This window comes from Schistocerca piceifrons, unplaced genomic scaffold, assembly GCF_021461385.2.
Source record: "Schistocerca piceifrons isolate TAMUIC-IGC-003096 unplaced genomic scaffold, iqSchPice1.1 HiC_scaffold_1872, whole genome shotgun sequence".
NCBI classification, from domain to species: Eukaryota; Metazoa; Arthropoda; class Insecta; order Orthoptera; family Acrididae; genus Schistocerca; species Schistocerca piceifrons.
Genome location: NW_025727759.1, coordinates 2,198,032 through 2,222,367, shown reverse-complemented (window position 1 = coordinate 2,222,367; position 24,336 = coordinate 2,198,032). Strand labels below are relative to the sequence as shown.

At 44.8% G+C, this 24,336-nt stretch overlaps 1 protein-coding gene across 1 annotated transcript in view; it reads right to left on the bottom strand.

Annotated features, from left to right (window-relative positions):
- Positions 1 to 24,336, bottom strand: part of LOC124741137 (TD and POZ domain-containing protein 1-like) — a 53,833-nt gene that overhangs the window by 17,355 nt on the left and 12,142 nt on the right. Inside the window, exon 2 of the mRNA XM_047248665.1 lies at positions 1,772 to 2,345. Within this exon, the coding sequence (XP_047104621.1) occupies positions 1,772 to 2,334 (563 nt within the window). The 5' untranslated portion in view covers positions 2,335 to 2,345. The remainder of the gene's footprint in view (positions 1 to 1,771; positions 2,346 to 24,336) is intronic.

Here is a 24,336-nt window from a genome sequence, read left to right as displayed (position 1 = left end):
TATAGTATATTCAATAATCACTAGACGAGGGGGTATACTTGGAAAATGACCGAAATATGGGAGGTTTAAAGTCACACTATATTATTGTCAGGCAAACATTTTGAAATCAGATACTGGACTGTAAAGCATACCCAGGAGTAGATATAGAGACATAACAATTTAGCAGTGATTAAGAGTAGGCTGAATTTTACGAGACTCGCCAGCAGCCATCGATGTACAAAGAAGTGGAATACAGTAGTACTAAGGAAACAAGAGATGAGATTTATGTTCTCTGAGGCTACAGATACTGCACTAATAAGCAGCTCAATAGGTAGTTCAGTTGAAGAGGAATGGATATCTTTAACAACGACAGTAACAGAAATTGGAAAGAAAAACGTAGGTACAAAGAAGCTAACTGCGAAGAAACAATGGAAAACATAAGAAATCCTTCAGTTGATCAATCAAAGAAAGAAGTTCAAAAATATTCAGGAAAATTCAGTAATAGAGAAATATGTCACTTAACGATGCAATGAATAGGAAGTACAGAGAAGCTAATGTGAATTGGCTGCACGAAAAATGTGAAAAAATCGAAGAAGAAATTATTCTTGGGACGACTGACACAGCATATAGAAAAGTCAAAGCAATCTTCCACGGAATTAGAGGCAAGAGTGGTAACATTAAGAGCACAATGGGAATTCGAGTGTTAAATACAGAGGCGAGATCGGATAGTTGGAAAGAGTACACTGAAGGCCTCTCTTATTGGAACAACTTGTCCGATGGCGTGACAGAAGAACAAAGAGGAGTCGGTATGGAAAATATTGGTGATTAGAATCAGATTTTAAAAGCGCTTTGGAAAATTTAAAATCAAAGAAGGCATAAGGTATAGACAGCATTCAATCAGAAGTTCTAAAATCACTGGGGGAGGTGGCAAAAGGTCTATTCTCACTGGTGTATAGAATGTATGAGTCTGGCAATATACAATCTGACAGAGAGAAATATAATCATCACGATTTGGGAGACTGCAAGAGCAGAGAAGCGTGAGAATTATCGCACAATCAACTTAACAGCTGAAGCATCCACGTTTCTGACAAGGATAATACACAGGAGAACGGAAAAGAAAATTGAAGTTCCGTGACGTTCATAGGATTTGTGGTCCTGGAGAAAGCGTTCGGCAATATCAAGTGGTGCAAGATGTTAGAAATTCTGACAAAAATACATGTAAGCTATAGGAAAAGACGAGTTATTTGCAATATGTACAAGAGGCAAGAAGGTAAAATAAGAGTGGAAGACCAAGAATGAAGTATTCGGATTAAAAAGGGTGTCAGACAGGGATGTAATCCTTCGCCCCTACTGTTCAATCTATACATCGAAGAAGCGATGACGGAAATAATGGAAAGATTGTAGAGTCGAATTAAAATTCAGGCTGAAATGACATAAGATTTGCTGATGACTGGTTCCCTCAGTGACAGTGAAGAACAATTAACGGGTTTGCTGAATGGAATGAACAGTCTAATTAGTACAGAATATGGAATCAGAGTAAATCAGAGATAGGCGAAATTGATAAGAAGCAGAAGAAGTGAAAACAGCGAGAGACTTAGCATCGTGACCGATGATCAGTAAGTAGATGACATTAAGGTATTATGCTATGTACGCAGCGAACAAACCAAGGCCGAACGAACCAAGGCCGAACGAACCAAGGCCGAACGAACCAAGGACGAACAAAGCAAGGACGAACAAAGCAAGGACGACGTCAAATTCACACTAGCACTGCCAAAAAGGGAATCATGCTTACCTGGCTTCTGCTGGTGGCTCACCGAGCATACTGCAGACTTCAATGACTTCTTGCGGGTACTCGAGCACAGCGTCCGCAAAGCCCCGCGTGGCCATCACCTGCGGGTGGTCCTTTATGAAGGCGACGGCAGCCCTCGTGGCGTCCGGGCACGAGTGCCTCACTGCCCTGATGGCCGTCGCCACTGCGGTCTCCACGGCCAACTGCGCGATCAGCTGCCGCTCGCAGGCAGCCTTCAGGGCCGACAAGCCGTATTTGTCGGCTGCCGAGAGCAGCTGGGGGGCCGTGTCGGGCAGCTGGGGGGCCTGCAGGGTATACGTGTAGGCCACCAGGAGCCTGAGCACCGGGCCCTCCACGTCGTCGATGCTCACCTGGCCGCAGCTGGCCTCCAGCATGTCGTGCGCGAACATCGCTGCGAACACGGGGCTCGCAGCTGCCAACACGGCCCTGTGAGCCGCCACCCTCGTCTCGCCCGCAACCAATGTCACCAGGGCGCCTTCACCCCCGTCTACCAGGGCGGCCAGGGCCTCGGTTGTGGTGTTCTGAACCTCCGGAACTGCCGACATGGTGGGTGGTCCTGAAACACAGTGCCACTGAGCAGCCCTCGCACTGCACCCTCAACACTTAAACGAGGCGCATGCATACCTGTATGAAACATCAGCTGTTAAAGTGTTGTACACCCTAAATCAATTGCAACGTCACCAGTTTCCTTCAAATGACAAGGGTCCGTACTGCTTCGTGATCACCTAAGGTTTGTGTCCGTACTGCTTTGTGATCACCTAAGGTTTATAACTACCAGTGTGGTGCTATGATAGACTGCTTTCACCTTCTACAAGTGTTATTGTTCTCAGTCAAAAGATGGTTTATTTATGTCTCAGCAAAAAAATTGGGAAAGCAACAAACTTCTTTCAGCCCTAAAGTTACACGACATTTAAATCCAAGCTCGTGGCACCTCTGAGAAAAATTTTCTTACTCCTTATCTCAGGTTCCTCAGACCCGTGACACGTCATCAGAAGCAATGCACATGTAATGCAGAAATCAGTTTCGTCGGTGAATTTCTCAGGGTAGGCACAATTAAACTTGACCTGCCATGGTGGCCAAGCGGTTCTAGTCGCTTCAATCCGGAACTGCGCGCCTGATACGGTCGAAGGTTAGAATCCAGCCTCGGGCATCGATGTGTGTGATGTTCTTAGGTTAGTTAGGTTTAAGTAGTTCTATTGGACTGATGACCTCTGATGTTAAGTCCCAGAGCCATTTGAACTGTTTTGAACCACTGTAACAGTCTAAATTCATTGGTATGTTTAAATCTCCTTTGAACAGATTGATATCTGCGTCTTCTTTCTTAAGAAAAAGATGCAGCGCCCACCTCCGTGGTAAAGAATGCTGCATAATACAATCATAAATCATGTCGCCATTTTATCCGATTGTTGCGAGCTATGGTGTACCCAGGTATTTCCAGGTTGAGCAGTTTTGCAATGGAACTCGTTGCCTCCATTTCCAGAACGTGTGTTGTGGAACTTTCGCACAAATATATATTTGTATCTCCTTTTGGCGTGGATCTGTTTGTATACCATCTTTGCCCCACAGAACGTTCGGATACTTATTAGATGACAGATATGTCATGGCTAAACCAAAGTAAGCTCTATCACAGCTCCGACATCACTCTTGACTCTCCTGGTCGTATGAGGGGGCAAACGACAGAGTCCGTGAAATAGTTCCACACCCTACACTGTAAACTGGTTTCCGAAATTCAGACAAGTGGGTTTCACGAGCACGGCGTCCACTTTTTTCGAAACGTGCCGACTTAGCATCTCCATTACACCAGCGTAAGAGGTCTGCCGGATTGTTACGGTGCTAGCAGAGCGCCTAAGAATTCGTCCCAAGGCTTCTGTCACGCCCGCTCGACGTGGATGGAGACGCCGAGGCAGTGCTGTACAGAGCGTAGCGCCGGAAGTCAGCGCAGGGTCGCAGGCCAACACGTCCACTGCAGGCTTCTGGAAGCCACCCGACAAACCCAAGTCTTCCTTTCACATCCCTCATTAGTTAGTTGTACATTTGCTTCCGTTTTATATCGCTTTGCGGTTTTTTTCGCCTCCCCATACCAAGTATGGACTCAATGTTATAGGCTCAAAACTTTGGACACTGGCGTTGTAATCGCATAATGAACGACTTTTTACTGTTGTTTAAAGGTGTTGTTACCGTATTTTCCTACATCCAAGTGGTGCTGCATGTAAATAAACGTTGCGGTAAAAGCTGTAAAGCGGTTTACATTTCCATACAGTCTTCGAGCATCGATATGTTCCTCGTCTAAGAAACAGACCTTCAGCATATTTTGGAGACACAATCTTCGTGCGTGTCTGCGCCATGTAACCGACAGAGAAACGTGTGTGAAACTCTAGTGGACTGGATATGCAGGGCGCGGCGGTGAGACACTCTGGACTCACATTCGGGAGGACAGTGGTTCGTCCACACACCGTGCAGTGGTCTGCAGCAGGTCTTCAGACGAAGGGCGAATGCGTGGACGTGGCTGCTTCTCATTTGTGTCTTCTGCACCGGTTTTCTGTTTGCTGTCCACCCACACAGGTTTTTCTTCATAGAGTCTCTCTCAATCGGAGTGCCGTGATGGTGCCCTAGGAGAGGCATGACCTTTAAGGCAGCCCTACCGGTCTTCATTACCGAATGTTCCACAAATTGCAACAGGTATTTAGCTGTCGGTGTGTCGTTTCCCAGGAAAACCGTGAGGAAGTGGTCTCATTTCGTCCATCATTAAAGTTGTTTACAAGCTTTCCAATGAGTACGACGTGCATTAAACCACTTTTCAATATTTATATAACTTCCAATGGTGGTGATGGTTTCTTCTTCAGTGCAATTTCCGTGTGTGGGTCACACAAGTCAGAAACGATTTCACGGTGCCATCAATTTGGAATCTTTACAGTCGCCTCATCAGTATGAATTGCAGACTTCTTTATTCTTTTTCCATCCAAATTCAAAATTAATCAGCCTTCTCGAAGGTTTTTTTTATGAATAAACACTTGGCTGAGCTTTTGATATATTAATATCAATTTCTTCCACCCCTCAGAGGCGTTTTCGATGTGATGGGGCCTTCCACTGCAATTCCACATATCTGATGGCATCTGGTCGTCATCAACCAACAACTGGTCCAGAAATGGTCAAATAATCGACGAAACACTAGTTTTTCACACAGTATTTTCTGAATAGACAACCAACCATTATCCAATATTTCTAAGACAATATATCGTACTCTGGATAGATTGTTAGAGAACAATGTCTTTCTTCGTTTTTCTTAAGAGGGGACTTCTTTCCACGTTGTTGATTAAAATGAAAATTGCAACTCGTAATCTCTGGTTCAGGAAATAAATTTCCAGCTGATTGGAATGGGCATTAGCAATTTCCAGAGTCATTATGAGAGAACAAGGTTCGATCCGAGCACATTTTTATTTGTTAAGTAATAGTAAATATTAGGACTATGTAGTTTGTCTCAAACAGTGAGGTGCATTCTGACTCCTAACATGTACACAATTGTCTTTCATGATTCAAACCAACTGTTAGCAGTGGTTAAATTGTGCTCTGTGCAAAATTCTGCCAGGCAGCTTCCCCTTTCATTCCCTTACTTCAGTTCTTTTTCCTCCAACTTTTCTTCCACTTCGTATTCCGACTATCGATTTCGAATGCCGCATCACAAGTTTTCATCTCGCTTAACGATCTGACCAATTTCTTTTCTCTCAAAAAGCATTTCCTTAATCTCTTCGTCATTTTCGGAACCAGTTGACGTGCAGGCCAGTACTTCTGTAACTGGTTTGGCTGTGTGTCTGTCCTGGCTGTGGTAGCGACTTCACTGTGCAGCTCAGATAGCAGTAAGATGTTAGTGTTTTCGGCCGAGAACGATATTAAACAAATTTCCAGTGACCTCAGGGAGGAGGAGCTATTCTCAAACACACGCATTTCTTGCTACCAGATGCCGAGAAGAAGACAGGCATTGTGAAGAATCTAGCCACACCAAGATCAAGGACCCTGATTAAAATACATAAGAATAATCATCCTACTGAGCTAATTATAAAACTCCGGAGGCATTCGATCTGCGACTCTACACTTTTTTCTCGGCCAATTTCTGTTGGAAAAATGTGAAATTTGTGAGACATCGTGGAATATTCCCTATTCAGCCCCTACAGCTTCATGAAATTCCATCAGCTGACAGCACTGTATGTAGCCTCCAAAATGGCGTCCGTAAAGGAGGTGCTACCCAAGCTGAGAGCTGTCACTGAGTTTCTTTAGGATGAAAACCAGAGCATCGGAGATCTACATATCCGCTTGCAGAATGTCTGAGGAGATTTGGCAGTGAGTCGTAGTGGGAGGTGTCTGTCAGCGTCAGAAGAGCTCACTGGTGATCCACGCCTAGCCTAGCAGCGCCATCGTCGCAACAAGGTTGTGCATATCTGGCCGACCCCCGCGTGTCGGTCAGCTGCAGACGGCTGTGACTCCTGCGATGTGGGAACGTGCTCTCATTCAAGGTGACCGGTGGATCACTCAGAGCTGAACAACCCGCATCTCGCACCTTCCGACTTCCGTCTGTTTGGTCCAACGAAGGATGCACTCCACGGCAAGCAGTACACGGATGATGGGCAGCTCACTGACGCAGCAAGACGTGAGTGGCTAATCAACTGTTTACTCACTCGGTCAGTTTTATCAGTTGAATGAAACAACCAGATGAAACTGGCCATGTCAGCTATATGAACACTTTTTCAACCACTTTCTGGGTTTGCAATGTAGCTAATTATTACGAATTGTCATCTTACATTGAAAGCGTAGCTTACCACGGAGCTGGGAGGAGAGCAGAATTTTGGTTCTCACGCTGGCCCAGCTGATTTCAAGTGAATAACTTCAGTACTTTCGGAGATATAAATTTTTACCTAAGGGACGACTGTGATGGATTCATCTATAGTATCAATTGAAACTACAACTACAAGTACTGGTCCATAAAATTTAATTGTCCGGAATTTTCTTTCGTTTCATTACGACAGATTTCTGACTAAAAAAAAAAGTACTTTGGAAAATTATTATCTCATCATGTTTTGCCTATGCACGTGTTTTGGCCATGCACGTGTTTTGGCTACGCACGTGTTTTGGTTACGTAAGTGTTTTGCAGGGTCTGAGGAGATACGTTGAAATTTCATGGAAATTAAGTAAATGTATGTGTGAGAACGTTTCTTGTACAATAGTGGAATTTGTGGCGTATGCTCGACTTAGGTAGATTTCGTAAAAGGCAGCCAGAAGGGTCGTTGAGCATTAAACTTGTAAGTAATTTATGTTAGGGAATGGAATCTAATTTTGTCTTCATTAAATTTTATTTTGTTTCGGAATCACGTGATTTCTCGTCTAAATTACCTGCAGTAATCTGATTGGCTGACATTCAAAATACCTTAAGTATACAAGTGCTCGAAATGATCTGATTGGCTGTTTAACATATTAGCCAATAGGAATTAAGCATATCCCGTGCGTACGAGTATGGCTTTGTGCCTCCTATCTAGGAGTCAATTAAGTCTTCTGGTAAACGCCTGTGTTAAATCGCACTGATCAAATTTATTCCAAAATAAAGAAATTTGCGCGTTTTATTGCTTCTCTTGCCGTTGACACTGCGCGGCGTGTTTCGTGCAGATTACGAGACATTATATGCATTATAGGAATGTTTCTATACTGAGTCTGGGTGAGTGATTTCACTGACTTTTGTTTTCAAGGTTTATTGGATTGCCGCATTTGTTAAATGAGCCCAGAATTTTGCCATTCTGCATGCTTTTCGAGGAGCTAAGGACTGCACTCAATGCAGGTGATTTCCGGAGGAGACAGTATTCCATAAAACCACATTTAGAAAGTCTGTAGAACCAACGTCAAATCCTGACTCTGCGAATACATCTTAACTCCATTCGTATGGCTCTCGCAGAGATCACGAAGACAAGTTTAGACTGATTACTGCACACACAGAGGCACTTTAATGATTCTTCACACACCCCTGAACGTGAATGGACCATGAGAAAGTCCTAGTAAGTGATACAATGGATGTACTCACTGCCATGCACTTCACAGTCGTTTCAAGAGTGTAGGTAAGTGAGACTCAGTTTTGGAGGAGGAAGAATCACACTACCCTTTAAAAGACTAACTGATTGGTTTATCCAGTAAATACAAGGGCCTTGCTGCTCTCACACGTAAACAACTCAGGTAATACATAACGAGTCCGTAATTATGACCAATACATCATCCATCCGCGGTAACTATAGACTTTGCATTACTGTACTGAAACTTCCTGCAGAGCTGAAAGGAACATTTAGAACTTAACGGTCGTTAAATACTGGAAGAAACCCATAGTGTGTGGCTCTTTCAGTCCTTATTACGACCATGTGCTCCCTCTGAACATCATCACGTCATCAGCGCACACAAATGCAACTGTGAGGCTACATAAATGGACGGCTGTGTGTCTATCAAACGTCAGTTTTCGTCATTTGGTTTTTTTCCCTGTATGCAGACATCGTGAAGTGATCAATGGGCAGAATTACTCACAACAGAGTCAGTGCCCATACTGACACATACGATGAGTTTCATTATGCACTTAGTCGGGGAACTGCGATTGTGCAGCACTATTGCATTGTAGGTAACATATGAGACACGTCGCCCGGCTAAAAACCAGGACGCCCTACCTGCTGAAAAAGACACACGCGAGATTCTCCTGTCCTCCGGCAAAGTGGCTCTGCTTCCCCACTCTAACCACCAACCTCCGAAAACCATGCAGTCCTTAAAGGACTGCTTAACACCTGTTCGTGGCTCAAAGTCAGAACCCATATCAGTGAAGAGCCGTCGAATGACTAATCAGTTGGGTGGAAAAAGCTAGTCAAGAGGTATCCATTACATTTACCAAATCACCCACCAAATGTCTGAAGTACGGCAAGCTGCAATCATTCTAGAGTGTTATACATGTGAGAAACATTTCCTCTGGAAAAAATTAACAGCAGCTACTGCACCTTACAAACACATTTTCTTTTGCGAACTTCCAGCATGTTGCAGTACCTTAGGGCAACAACTACTATCAGTAGCATAAAAGAACAGCGCAAGTTGCAAATTTTTACTTTTTATTCATACGATGACCAGTTTCGAGCCGAGACCCATTTTGAAATCGTCATAACATAATCGGAAATGACATTTCCGAAAATACCAATGTGCAACAAACATTTTTGACATGTTCGTAAATACTATTTTTGATTTGTGATTTGAAAATGGGTCTCGGCCCGAAATTAGTCATCGAATAAATAAAAAGTAAAAATTTGCTACTCTGACTGGTTTCCCATTCTACTGACTGTTTTTTTGCCACTGAGTTTTTGGTCGTAAGTTTGTCTTTATAATAAATGCCTATGAAAAATCTACACGAGACAAAATTCTAACTTCAATAAAAGTCGAACTGAAGAATCGTTAATCTCGCAAACTAAGAATCAAAAGTAGTCTTGCCTCACCTGGGTTCCACGAGTTCCGGAACCTGTACAGAAAAATGGAGTAGACAGCAACATGAACATCATTTCCGCCCTTTTTATTGCTCATGAAAGCCACACATTGCATGATGTACCACCACACAGCGAGACCTTCAGAGGTGGTGGTCCAGGTTGTAATACCTCTAATACCCAATAGCACGTCCTCTTGCATTGATGCATGCCTGTATTCGTCGTGGCATACCATCCACAAGTTCATGAAGGCACTGTTGGTCCAGATTGTCCCACTCCTCTATGGTGATTCGGCGTAGATCCGGCAGAGTGGTTGGTGGGTTACGTCGTCCATAAACAGCGCTTTTCAATATGTCCCAGGCAAGTTTGGTAGGGTTCATGACTGGAGAACTTGCTCGCCACTAGTCGAGCGATGTCGTTATCCTGATGGAAGTCATTCACAATATCTGCACGATGGGGGCGCGAATTGTCGTCCATCAAGACGAATGCCTCGCCAATATGCTACCGATATGGTTGCACTATCGGTCGGAGGATGGCATTCACGTATCGTACAGCCGTTACGGCGCCTTCCGTGACCACCAGCGGCATACGTCGGTCGGCCCACCACATAATGCCACCCCATAACAGCAGCGAACCTCCACCTTGCTACACTCGCTGGACAGTGTGCCTAAGGCGTTCAGACTGACCGGGTTGTCTCCAAACATGTCTCGGGCAAATTGTCTGGTTGAAGGCATATGCGACACTCATCGGTGAAGAGAACGTGATGCCAATCCTGAGTGGTCCATTTGGCATGTTGTCGGGCCCATCTGTTCCACGCTGCGCGGTGTCGTGGTTGCGAAGATGGACGTCGGGAGTGAAGTTGCGCATCATGCAGTGTATTGCGCACAGTGAGTCTTAACACGACGTCCTGTGGCTGCACGAAAAGCATTATTCAACATGGTGGCGTTGCTGTCAGAGTTATTGCGACGCATAATCCGTAGGCAGCGGCCACCCACTACGGCCTGAGCGAGGCACGTCCTCGACAGTTCCTGTGTCTCTGTATCTCCTCTATGTCCGAACAACATCGCTTTGGTTCACTCCGAGATGCCTGGACACTTCCCTTGTTGAGAGCCCTTCCTGGCACAAAGGGACAATGCGGACGCGATCGAACTGCGGTATTTACCGTCTAGGCATGGCTGAACTACATAGAACACGAGCCGTGTACCCCCTTCGAGGTGGAATGGCTGGAACTGATTGGCTGTCGGACCCGCTCTGTCTAATAGGTGCTGCCCATGCATAGTTGTTTACATTTTTGGGTGGGTTTGGTGACATCTCTGAACAGTCAAAAGGACTGTGTCTGTGATACCATATCCACAGTGAACGTCTATCTTCAGGAGTTCTGGGAACCGCAAAACTTTTGGTGTGTGTGTGTGTGTGTGTGTGTGTGTGTGTGTGTGTGTGTGTGGAGGGGGGGGGGTTGTAGTTACACTCACCGCACGAGAGGGCTCCCATGAAAAGTGAGCCATGGTAGGGCAATGAAACAACGTTGAAACATTTGTTAGGACATGGGGAAGAGCAACAGTGTACAAACCATTAAAAATGGCATTTTAATTTCCACATGAGAGGGTAAACGTTAATTGCGTTCAGTGTTTACATTCCGCGTTACGAACTTCGGTCAGTGTGGAGACGGTGTGCATCGGCGGCAGCCCCGTCAGCTCACCACGCCTCCCCTGGACACGCGCGGCCCCGCCTCTTCCCCACGGCGCCACGGGCAGTGCTGACGCGGCCCGCGCCACCGGCAGAGTTGAGGCGCGCCGAGTCACAGCCTCCTGGGTGCTACGGACGTGCGTACAGCTAGGCACGGCGAACGCCAGGTCTGCTGCAGGCAGAAACGCCTGGGCGTGCTTATCACTATAAATCTCTTATTTTGGGGCGAACTGTTTGGTATTGTTTTGGATTCTGCAGTTTTATTCAGATGAAAGATTTTCTTACTATCGTAAAGCTACAAATGTGATCATACTTCTCAATTACTGAATCCTGTTGAAACAAACGTAGATCAACATGAGAAGATGATTTGCCCCATTGAAAGCTTCGGAAATTTTACATTCAAGAAACTACATTTACTTGATCTATTTTGTTATCGAAACTTACCCCAACCCCCTTACAATGAACTCGTTTCTTTTATTTATTTTCGTTTCACATCCTCATTGAAAATGCGAACTAATTTACATGTGTAAAAGTCCAACTGTTGCCAGTCATTAGATTACAGTCGTTTTCAACGAAAGGAATACTAAACAGGAAATAAAATAGCTTCGTACATCGAAAATGCTGCTGAGCTTAAACTTTTTTAAACATGCACATTAGAAAAGATAAATATTCCCCTCTTGCAAGTGAAAGGAGAAACTTTACAAGATAAAAAAATTTTATTTGATAAAACAAGTATCTCTCTCTTGCCTCCTCTTCTGTCCCCGACCCTCTCCTCCAGCGTGTACAATCGCAAGATATTTCATTAACATTCAGTGCTCCTCACCCCATAGTCAACCAAGATACCTAAAGAAGAGCACCAATATGTTCACAGTTTCGTGTAAAAGCAACCCAGTACAAACCTAACTTCCTCAGATTTACAAATAAGGTAAAGAAGCACAAATTCTGTTGTTTTTGTATGTCCGTCCCTAAAACAAGTGGAAATTTAAGTTCAGGAGTACACTATTTGTGAACAAGTGTAATGAACTGCATAATTAATTGATTGCAGAAATCTCTCAGAACAATGTGTGTTGGTCAGCTACCGCCAATAGTTTCACATTTTCCTTTGTCAGGGTGGGAGACACCACCATTACGTTTCTCCCTGCAACAGACCTGGCGTTCGCCGTGCCTAGCTGACGTGACGTCACCAACAAGCGCCGAGGCCTTCCTTTGAGTCGGTGTTGCCGCGACCAGGCAAGTGGATGTTTCTTTTTTTTTCCACAGTGTGCTTGTCCGTGACGTTCATAAAGGTACAAATATTTTGTGAATCTATTTTGATATTCTGTTGCAAAAACGTTCTTGTCTCTTACAGTCTCGCATCATCTTCGGATGATGAACTAGTGATAGACTCCTTGGTGCCGAGTATAAGCAACTTTATTTCTCCATAATTTTTCAGAACCGGACAGCCGATAACTGAAAACTATCCTCTCACGATTTAGCACCTTCCGACTACAGGTGTTCATGAAATATGCTTTATGGCGAAAGCTTCATGTCCTATAAAACATACGGTAGTTTGTAACCCGTAACACAAGATTCACACGTCATTTTTAACTTATTTTTCTTCAGCCTTTTGTAAAATATTGTGTTTCCAATATCACTGTTACCGTGAATGACCGAAATTGGAGAATGTCGACTTTCTACGGTGAATGCCAACAGATACCAAATACGTCGGTGAAAGATCGAATATTTCATTACACTGTTGTACATTCGGACCCTGTCCGGTGTGTGTCGACAGTCACAGATATGTTCTGGTGGAGGTCCAAAACAGAAGAGTCAAAAAAACAAGCGACTGGCTCTCTACCGCCAAATCCTTTGTTCTGCTCGGAGTCAATCAGCTTTGTCAGTCTTACGCAAGCTTTGATAACGCCAGCAACGTTTTCGTAATTTTTTCCGGTACCCTAATTTATACTAAATGGATATTGCAGTAAATCGTGATCTTTTTCAAGTAAAGTTAAATGCATTAATTGCGGGTAATGGAGAAGACACCCTGTTTTTATTTTTCTCAAGAAAAGTGCTCTAAAACGCTTTCTGAAGTGGTTTCCGCTAAAATTAAATGCAACATACCTTTGGATCGCTGACGATTAAAACGTTTTGATGTTTTAAAAATTAATGACGAAGAGAAGTTAATACTACCATTAAAACCAGGGGAAACAAAACATACAGTATTATCTTACCAATGAAGAATTGTACAGTATAGTCTAGTATATGAAACATCAGAATAGGCCACCGAGGAAGAACACGCATGCTTAAAGAGTTGCAAGTTAAATACAAAAATATTACGTATGGACTTGTAATGTTGTATTTAAATTTATGCAAACAGTGTCAAATGAAACGCAGTGCACCTAAGAAAGGTATTGTTGTGAAGCCAATGGTTAGTTCTGAATTAAACTCAAGATGTCAAGTTGATCTGATAGATCTGCAGTCCAACAGAGATGGCGGATATATGTTCATAATAGTGTATCAAGATTATTTAACCAAGTTTGTCCAGCTAAGACCTTTGAAAACTAAAAGAGCTGAAGAAGTAGCGCATCACGTTCTTTGAATATTTTTAACATTTGGTGCACCAGCAATATTGCAGTCAGATAATGGTAGAGATTTTAGTAATCAAGTCACATCCGAAATATGCGCTATGTGGACAGATGTTAAAACAGTTCATGGAAAGCCTCGTCACAGTCAAACAAGACTCAGTTGGAAGGGCCATTCAGGATATACAGAATACGCTAACTGCATAGATGAACGGTAACGACACAAATAAATGGTCAGATGGTTTGTCCTTTGTTCAATTTGCCAAGAACACTACATACCACGAAGGAATACGCCAAAGTCCTTATGAAGCCATGTATGGCGTTAAAACAAAAAGAGGCATAGCATCATCTTTTTTGCCTGGCGAACACATCGCAAATATTGAAACTGAAGAACTCTAAGAAATTGCCAATACTTCTGAAACCGAAAGATAGCTTGAAGAAGCTGTTGCTTATATAAAAAAAACTTGAGCTGTGGTCATACCGAAAACCACATTCCAAAGAAAAATATTGAAGAGGACCTACACCCTACAACGTCTTCACATCAAATTCTGTCTGAAAAATACGAGTTGATTTCTACAAAACGAGCGGCCGCGAAATAAAATCTCCTACTGCAAGCAACAAAGATGTTACGAACCTCACAAAAACAATTTCCTCCTGCTCAAATTGGTGATAATGTACGAATACGAGGCCCTGACGTCGACCGTAGTCGTACAGATAGCCGAAATGTGTTAGCGGTTGTTGTGGGAATAGAAGACTCCCACTTCTATAAACTGGCAAATAAAAATGGTACCTTCATGCAGCTTTACACACGTAATCAGTTCGTAATTTGTGAACATAAGCTACTTTCCATAGATGAGATTTCCTTTCAAGAAATGACGCTGAGAGAAGCAGCTGCACCTAATTCTAGAGGCGGGGGACAAGGCTATACAAGGCGTCGTTGCAAAAGGAAGAGTTCCACAAATAAATGCAGTTGTAGAAGCGAGGGGCTCTTGTGCAATTCCAAGTGCCATAACAGTTCAAGTTGTTGCAATAAATAAGATTTGAATCATATAATTCAGTAATTTTTATAACTATTATTTTCTTTTCTCATGTAGAATGTACTGTGTACTTTAAGTTCTTGGTCATTCCTTTCAGAAAGAGGCGAAAAAGTTACGTCACACTTCTGACGTTTTATAGCGACTGAATTACGGAGAAGAAAATATAAATCTCCAACATGTTCAAATTTCAGCATTAGTGCATGGTGAATGTCAACATTTACCGGTTTAAGTCAGAAATAAGGGTGTTAAGCAAATATTTCGGACATACACTAAGCGACTACGTGAATGTTGACATTCACCAGTGAAAGTCGACATTCTCCAGATTCCGGTGTTTCACTGTAACAGCACCACCACCAGATATCCGGCAATTGCTTCCGAAGTCTAAAATGATACACTCGTAATGTGCGTTTACTGTCGCAGTCGAAAGCATGCTACCATTGCCCTCACATTTACTACTTGACAGTAGCGTGAGTTGGCTGTTGCAACTACCAATGAAGAGAACCACAACATTCATTCTGCCCCGTCTCCAAATTGCCATTATTGTTGACATCATTACCAAGATAGACATTACGCTATCACTCACACCACAGGCAATGAACAGACTGAAACAATGTACGCTAAAAGAGATTAACCAGGTAAGCGGGACAAAAATGTAAAATGTGGTGGGAGACTGGAATACGGTAGCAGGTATAAAAAGAGAAAATAGTAAGAAAATATAGACTTCGGGGGAAGGGATGAAAGGGGAATCCATCTGACAGAAGTCTGCACAGACCATAATGTAATGATCGCAAACACTTTGCTCGATAACCATGAAAGAATAATACATACTTGGAACAGAAAAAAATGGTTTAAATGGCTCTGAGCACTATGGGACTTAACAGCTGAGGTTCCATGCCCTAGGCAGGATTCCAACCTGCGACCATAGCAGTCGTGCGGTTCCGGAATGAAGTGCCTAGAACTGTTTGGCAACCGCCGCCGGCCTAGGAACAGAGTTTTCGAACCAGATTTTAAACTGTAAGCCATTTCCTGGTACAGACGCACACAGACGATAATTTATTGGTTACGGACTGCAGTTTACAACTACGCAAACTGACAGTAAACGGAAGCAGATAAAGACGTGGAACCTGAATAAGTTAAGGCGCAGAGTTTTTCGTTAATGTTACAGGCAACGGCTGATTGAAATAGAGAAAGGAATCGATTACAATACGAATAGATATCTTCATTGAGAAGAAGAAGTGGTGGTGAATGCAGCAGAGAATGTTAATCGGAAAAGGTACAGTTGAAATCTTTGGATAAAACACGAATGTTTAATTTAATAGACAAAAAATATAAAAACGTAGCAAATAAAGTAGACCATGGGGAACAGAGATGTCTAAAAATACGCTGACAGAGTCGAAAATCGCAAAAGCGATGTTGCACTTGGAAAACTTGGGTGCCGACATTAAATAAGAAAAAAAAACTTTGCTCAAAGGAGAACGAACTGCCGAAAGCTCATTTGGGTACCCAGAACTAAGCAAATAAGAGAAGGATATATGGTGGAAGGAGTATGTAGAGAGGAGAGGGGGAGGGGCTATACGAACTGATATGAACGCAATGTTAGATTTCTGTAAAATGTCTGAACACGAGAGACAATACTGATCCTACCACTTAGCTAATTAGACAGACTGAAGAAAAGCAAACCTGTGTTTATAGCATTTGCATATTTACAGAGGTTTTGACAATATTAACTGAAAGACACTCTTTGAAGCTCCGGAGGTATCAGTGGTAAAAAACAGGGACGCAAGATTATCTACAGCTTGTAAAGAAACCAAACTCCAATGACTTTGAAGGGAAGCAGTTATTGAGAAAGTAGGAGTAGAGAGGATACAAAATGCACACTGTCAGTAGCAAGAAAAGAGTTTCTGAAAAAGAACATTTGTTCACATCAAATTAATTTTAATGGTTTTTTTTTGTGGTTTTAGGGCGCAAAACTGCTTTGGTCATTAGCGCCCAGTCCGGGACTTAAGAAACAATAAAAAATCTAAAATAGAAACCAGCAGCAGTGGGAACGAAAGTCATAAAATTGGAGAAACTAAAAACAGAAGGAAGGCTTAAAAATCCACTACAGAAAGGGGCTGGGTATCCCAAAAATAAAAATCAAATGACTGACGTCATTTCACTGGCACGAATGAACTCTAGAACGCGATCGGCCGATCGCATGTCATCTGCTAAAATTGACGATATATCAGGCGACAGCTGTAGACGGGCGCGTAACGGAGTAAAATAGGGGCACTCAATTAAAAGGTGTCTTACCGTCCACAACTGAGAGCAGTGGGGACAGAGTGGGGGAGGTTCGCCGCTTAAAAGATGTCTATGGCTAAAAAGACAGTGCCCTATCCGGAGTCTAGTTAATATTACCTCCTCCCGACGACGCGTTCGGGAGGAAGAGGTCCAAGCACAAGGAAGAGTTTTCACGTCCCGCAATTTATTTTGGGGAAGAGTTGACCAGTGCGCGTGCCATAAATGAACAACACGACGACATAAAACGCGCCGTAGATCGGCGACGGGAATCTATGGAATAGCTGGCCGAAGAAGAGAGACTGCAGCCTTGGCTGCAATATCGGCCGCCTCATTTCCGCAGATACCAACGTGTCCCGGGAGCCAGAGGAACGCCACCGAGACGCCCCCCAGGTGGAGCAAGCGCAGACAGTCCTGAATCCGGTGGACCAGAGGGCGCACAGGGTAAAGAGCTTGGAGACTGAGGAGAGAGCTGAGAGAATCGGAGCAGATAACGTACTGTATCCGCCGATGGCGGCGGATGTAGTGGACAGCCCGGAGAACAGCGTAAAGCTCCGCAGTATAGACCGAACACTGGCCGGGAAGCCGAAAGTGAGTTGGGGTGTCGCCAACAACATAGGCACTCCCTACACCTAACGATGTTTTCGAGCCATCGGTGAAAATAAATGTGGCTTCCGTCATTTGTGCACATAGAGCAGCAAATGCCCGACGATAAACAAGTGAAGGGGTACCATCCTTGGGAAATCGACAAAGGTCACGGAGCAGGCAGATCCGGGGACGGAGGCAAGGCGGTACTGTACCCCAAGTTGTCAAGAAGGTTGTAGGAAAGCGGAAGGAAAGAGAATGGAGCAGTCGACGGAAGCGGACTCCCGGTGGTAGTAGGGAGGAGGGGCGGCCTGCATACCCTACATCAAAGTAGGCGTCGATAAATATGTCATGGGCTGGATTAGCAGGCATGGAAGACAGATAGCTGGCATAACGGCTCAGAAGGACTGCTCGCCGATTGGACAGCGCAGGTTCAGCAGTCTCAGCATAAAGCCTTTCCACAGGGCTGGAGTTCCAGACACTAAACGTAATCCACGGTGGTGGATAGAGTCGAGACGCCGAAGAATAGACGGCCGAGCAGAGGAGTAGACTATGCTTCCATAGTCCAATTTCGAGCGCACTAAGGCGCGATAGAGGCGGAGAAGGACCACTCGGTCCGCTCCCCAGGAGGTACCATTCAGGACACGGAGGGTGTTGAGGGATCGCAGACAGCGATCCGAAAGATACGAAATGTGGGAGGACCAGCACAGTTTTCTGTCAAACATAAGACCCAAGAATTTAGCGACGTCCGAAAACGGAAGGTTGACAGGTCCTAGATGTAAGGAGGGTGGAAGAAACTCCTTACGTCGCCAAAAATTAACACAAACGGTCTTACTGGGAGAAAAACGGAAGCCGGTTTCGATGCTCCAAGAGTGGAGGCGATCGAGACATCCTTGAAGACGTCGTTCAAGAAGGCTGGTCCGTTGAGCTGTAGTAGATCGCAAAATCGTCCACAAAGAGGGAGCCCGAGACATCAGGAAGGAGACAATCCATAATTGGATTTGATGGCAATGGCAAACAGTACAACACTCAGCACGGAGCCCTGGGGTACCCAGTTTTCTTAGGAGAAAGTACGGGAGAGAGTAGTGTTCACCCGCACCCTAAATGTACACTCTGCCATAAATTCGCGAAGAAAAAGGAGCAGCCGACCTCGAAAGCCCCAAGAGAACAGTGTGCGGAGGATATCTGTCCTCCAACAGGTATCGTATGCTCTCTCCAGATCAAAATATATTGCTACTGTTTGGCGTTTCCGGAGAAAATTATTCATGATACAAGTGGAGAGAGCAACAAGATGGTCAACGGCAGAACGATGCTTTCGGAATCCGCATTGGGCAGGTGTTAAAAGACTGCGGGATTCCAGCCACCAAGCTAAACGGTAATTCACCATACGCTCCAAAACCTTACAGACACTACTCTTGAGAGAAATGGGGCGATAGCTAGAGGGGAGATGTTTGTCCTTTCCAGGTTTCCGAACGGGAACGACGATAGCTTCCCGCCATCGTCTGGGAAAAGTACTGTCGGTCCAAATTCGATTATAAAGGCGAAGGAGGTAATGCAGACTATGGGTTGATAAATGCAGCAACATTTGGACGTGGATACCATCCGGTCCTGGGGCGGAGGAGCGAGAAGAAGAGAGTGCATGTTGGAGTTCCCGCATGGAGAAAACAGTATTGTAGCTTTCGCGATTTTGAGAGGAGAAAGCAAGAGGTCACACTTCCGCTGCACGTTTCTTCGGGAGAAACGCTGGCGGGTAATTTGAAGAGCTCGAAATCTTAGCAAAGTGCTGACCAAATGAGTTAGAAATTGCGACGGGGTCCACTAATGTAACATGCGCGACAGTGAGCCCAGAGACCGGGGAGAAACTAGGCGCGCCTGAGAACCGTCGAAGCCGACTCCAAACTTCCGAGGAGGGAGTGAAGGTGATAAATGAGCTAATAAAGAATTTCCAGCTTGCCTTCTTGCTATCGCGGATGACACGACGGCATCGCGCTCGGAACTGCTTATAGCGGATACAGTTGGCCAAAGTAGGATGGTGGCGGAAAACGCGGAGAGCACGTCGCCGCTCACGTATTGCGTCACGGCATGCCTCGTTACACCAAGGAACTGGGGGGCGCCGGGGCAATTCGGAGGTGCGTGTATTGAACGTTCCGCAGCTGTAAGAATAATGTCGGTAACGTGTGTGACCTCATCGTCAACGCTGGGAAAGTGACGGTCATCGAATGTCGCTAGAGACGAAAAAAGTGTCCAGTCGGCCTGGGCAAATTTCCAGAGTCTCGGACGCATATATGGCAGTTGAGGCTGCAGTCTAAGAACACATGGAAGGTGGTCACTCGAGTGTGTATCATCAAGGGCGACCCATTCGAAGCGCCAAGCCAGCGGAACAGTACCGACCGCAAGTTCCAAATGAGATAAATGTGTCGTGGAGGCAGACAAAAATGTAGGGACCCCAGTGTTGAGGCAAACTAGATCCGCTTGGTGGAAGACGTCTAGCAATAGTGAGCCACGTGGACAAGGATGTGGAGATCCCCAAAGCGGGTGGTGGGCATTGAAGTCCCCAACCAGCAAATGGCGGGGTGGAAGCTGACTAAGAAGATGAAGGAGATCAGCTCGTGCCATTGGTGTGGACGATGGAATGTATACAGTACAAAGAGAGAACGCGTATCCGGAAAGGGAAAGACGGACGGCGACAGCTTGGAAGGAAGTGTTTAAGGGGATTGGATGATAATGGAGAGTATCGTGGAGAACAATCATGAGTCCTCCATGGGCTGGAGTGCCTTCAACAGAGGGGAGATCATATCGGACGGACTGAAAATGAGGGAGAACAAAGCGGTCATGGGGACGCAGCTTTGTTTCCTGAAGACAGAAGATGACCGGCGAGTAGGATCATAAGAGGATCGACAATTCATCCCTATTGGCTCGAATGCCGTGGATATTCCAGTGGATAATGGACATGGGGTGAACACAAAAATGGAGGAATGTGACCAAAGTTGCTGTCAACTCAAAAACTGCTCGGAGCTAGCGACCGACAGCATGGAATGGCATTCAGCCGAAGGCAGAAGATCCTGATCCATAGGTTGGTCAGGAGCAGCTCCTGCCACCAGCGATCGGCTGGTTGACCGGCCACCAGCAGTGCGCCTCGGCGACACAGAAGACGGCCGAGGGCGATTTCCGCCAGGTGGTGCTGTAGATGGGACACGCCTTGGCGGAAAAGGAGAGGAACTGGGTTTCTTTTGAGCCTTCTTAGAAGTATGATGTTTAGATGAAGGAGGAACCGATGGTTGGGAAGTTGCGGTACGTAAAAACTCTTCACGAGTATGCTCTTTTTTGGAAGGCTTGGTGTCTGACTTTTGGGCTCGAGATTTAGCAGAACCCGATGAAGGGTGAGCCATAGAGTGGGCAGGCGAAAGTGGTGAGGTTGAACGCGCGATCTTTGCGCTGGCCGATCTGACGACCGTGGTACTAAAGGTGAGGTCGCAAGTCTGCATGGCCGCCTCCTTTGTTGGCCGAGGAGAAGCAAGGACAGTGCTGTATTTTCCTGTCTGAGGCACGGTGGGCTGTCGACTGGCGAATTCCTTCACTTTGATTTCCTGGATGAGCTTTTCGTCTTTAAAAATGGGGCAATCTCGAGAGGAAGCAGCATGGTAACCCATACAGTTGATGCAGTGAGGGGATGGAGGTGGACAAGCACCCTCATGGGCATCCTTGCCACACGTAACACATTTGGCCGGATTGGAACAGGACTGGCTGGTGTGATTGAACTGCTGACACCGATAGCCACGCGTAGGGTTTGGGACGTAAGGGCGAACGGAAATTATCTCATAGCCTGCTTTGATTTTTGATGGGAGTTGAACTTTGTCAAATGTCAAGAAGACAGTGCGGGTTGGAATGATGTTCGTGTCAACCCTTTTCATAACTCTATGAACAGATATTACGCCCTGGTCAGACAGGTAGTGCTGAATTTCTTCGTCAGACAATCCATCGAGGGAGCATGTATAAACGACTCCACGCAAGGAATTTAAGGTATGGTGCGGTTCCACCCGGACAGGGAAGGTGTGGAGCAGAGAAGTACGCAGCAATTTTTGTGCCTGGAGGGCACCGACTGTTTCTAACAACAGGGTGCCAGTCCATAATCTGGAACAAGACTTTACAGGACCTGCAATTGCGTCGACACCTTTCTGAATAATGAAAGGGTTGACCGTGGAGAAGTCGTGACCTTCGTCAGACCGAGAAACAACAAGGAACTGTGGGAACGACGGAAGAACCGTCTGTGGTTGAGACTCAGTATACTTACACTTGTGAGCAGACATAGTGGAAGGTGAGGAAACCATTGCGGAAGAATCCCGCATGATTACCGGCGCCTCCGATGGCGCGCTCCTCCATTGTGGGGGCCCTAACTGAGGGCACTCCCACCTTAGGTGATTGTTCACACCTCAGGTCACACCTCCCGACAAACGGACGGAGGGAGCAATCGGCACTTTCGGAAGGTATCAGCTCGGGTAATCACCCTCCCTGGGCCTGGCCGTTACCAGGGGGTACGTACGTGTCCTACCTGTCTACCCGGGGCGGGGAATTACGCGTTACCCCGTCACTGGCTACGCATGGAAGTGCGTGGATCGGCCTTCAGACGCGCACAGGGAGGAAAAAAGAGAAAGGGAAAGGAAAGAAGAGGGGTCTCAAACGCCGCAGCGGAGAAAAGTGCAGAGAGAAGCGGGAAGGAAAAGAGAAGGACAGAGGAAGGACGAAGACTTTCAAGTATAGAAAGCAAGGAATTTGTGACAGTTTAGAGCGTCCGTCTCCGGACGTAGGCACAAACCATACTCCCAGATGGGGAGAAACGGAAGGAAAGAGCCAGAGGTGAGGGGAGCAGGGGCGAAGATAGGGGATGGGGAAGGATGCGGAAAGGGAAGGTATGCAGCTCAGAAAGGAAGGAAGGCCACATTAGCTCGGGGTCCTGTGCTCGCTACGCACGTATCCACAAAAAAAGTTGTGGACCCCTGGGGGGAATTTTAATGGTTGAGTGGTATTTCATAATGGTATTTGAGTGGAGCGTAGCCTCTTTCAGCTATGTAAGTGAAACATGGACGATGAACAGTTCTGTCAAGAAGGCAATGGACGCTTTCTAAACGTGATAATAAATAAGAATGCTGAAGATTAGACACGAAGATCGTATAACTAAAGAAGAGTTAGTGAATTAAATAGAGGAAGAAGAGGAAATTATGGTACAACTTGTCTACAAGAGGAGTTGGTTGACAGGGCATATTATGAAGCATCAAGAAATCGTCAGTTTGGTAATGGAGGCTTAATTTTAGGGAAAGATCGAGGCTTGCCAATGGTAAGCAGATTAGAATGGATGTAGGATGAAGTAATTAGGTGGCGATGAAGAGGCCTGGAGAGGATAGACTACTGTGGAACGCTATCAACACACAGACGAATTGTTTTTATTATTAATGAAGCCCAACAGCAAATAACATCACTTTTCATTACGTAAGTCAGTTGCGTATTTATTGCCAGAATATTTGTTTAATGTAGCCTCTAGCACACATACTTGTGATTTATTTGTGTATATGTCTCTATTAGTTTCTGCAAACAGCCTTATGTTAGGGCAAAGTTACGACTTGAACGCAGTTTTCTTATGGTGTCTGTCAGCAAGTGACAGTTATTACAGGGTGTATATGTGCACAAGGAAAAAGAATTACCGTATTTTCACGGGTTTTCCGGTAAAAAATGAACTTTCTCCTGGGTGAAAATACACTTTTTCCGTGTTAAGTGACACACTATTCCTCGAAACTGTAAAACTTATCAATCCTTTGAATGGTTGTGGTTTTATACACCGGTGTATAATTTCCTGGCACTTTAAGAAACGAAATTCAGGGAAAAAACACCTATTGGAAAGATGGCTGATGCGCAGCAAAATCTACACTGTATATTTTCGTGTTACGAAAGTATCAATTCGAATGCCACCAAACACCCCATGTTACTTTCTGAAGCATTGAAATCGAGATTGCGATGCACTTCTCAAAGCCAGTCATAGCTCATGTCACGTGATCTCGCCAGTCGATGTAGTGGATATTCGGAGCACAGGACATGATGGAGGCAGCCAACAGGAACATTACTGTCAAGTAGCGCAAACACACAAACACGAAACATTCATGGTTCAAATTAACATACGCAGTGTTGTTACAAAAAAAGGAAAGCTTTCACATATTAGTGTCTAAGATTATTAAACTGCAAGAGAAGTTAAACCTTTACATATGTTTATTTTATTTTTTTTTTTTTTTTTTTGCGCGTGTCGCTTTTAAGATACACTACACAAATGGGCCAGTAAAATTTGTAACAACGACATAAATGTCTGATCTTCTGGGCTCGAAATTATTCTAAATGGTCGTCCTGAAAGGGTAGATTTTTAAATGAGATCAAATGCTCCGTGATTTAAGAAATTCATCGTACATTCTCGTACATACATCATCTTCCGTAAAAGGAAATTTACTATGAAGTAAAGCTTTTCAAACAATCATCCGCATTATTTTCCCGCGACCTGTTAAGATATAGGATCGTTTCAGCAGTTGCCAGAGAGCGACAGGTAAGAGGCGTCACCACGATGACGCAGGAAGCCCGAATGTTCGTATGTATAAAACATTGAAAGATCTTACATTATGTCATCAAAGAAAAAAAGACATTAGAGAATACTCCAAGGGCATGGGAATTTGGAGCACCATACTAAAATGCATAATTCGGCTTGTAGTGCACATTTGCATGTCCTGATTCGGATGAAAATTTTTTGGAGTACCAGTACTGTATCATCTCATGTTTGGTTCTTTATTATGGCATAATGCCAAACGTGCTAGAAGATGAAATTGTGCACTTGAAATTCAGCGAACAGTTAAAGCTAGCTAATAATGTGGAAATATACACTTCATTTCAAA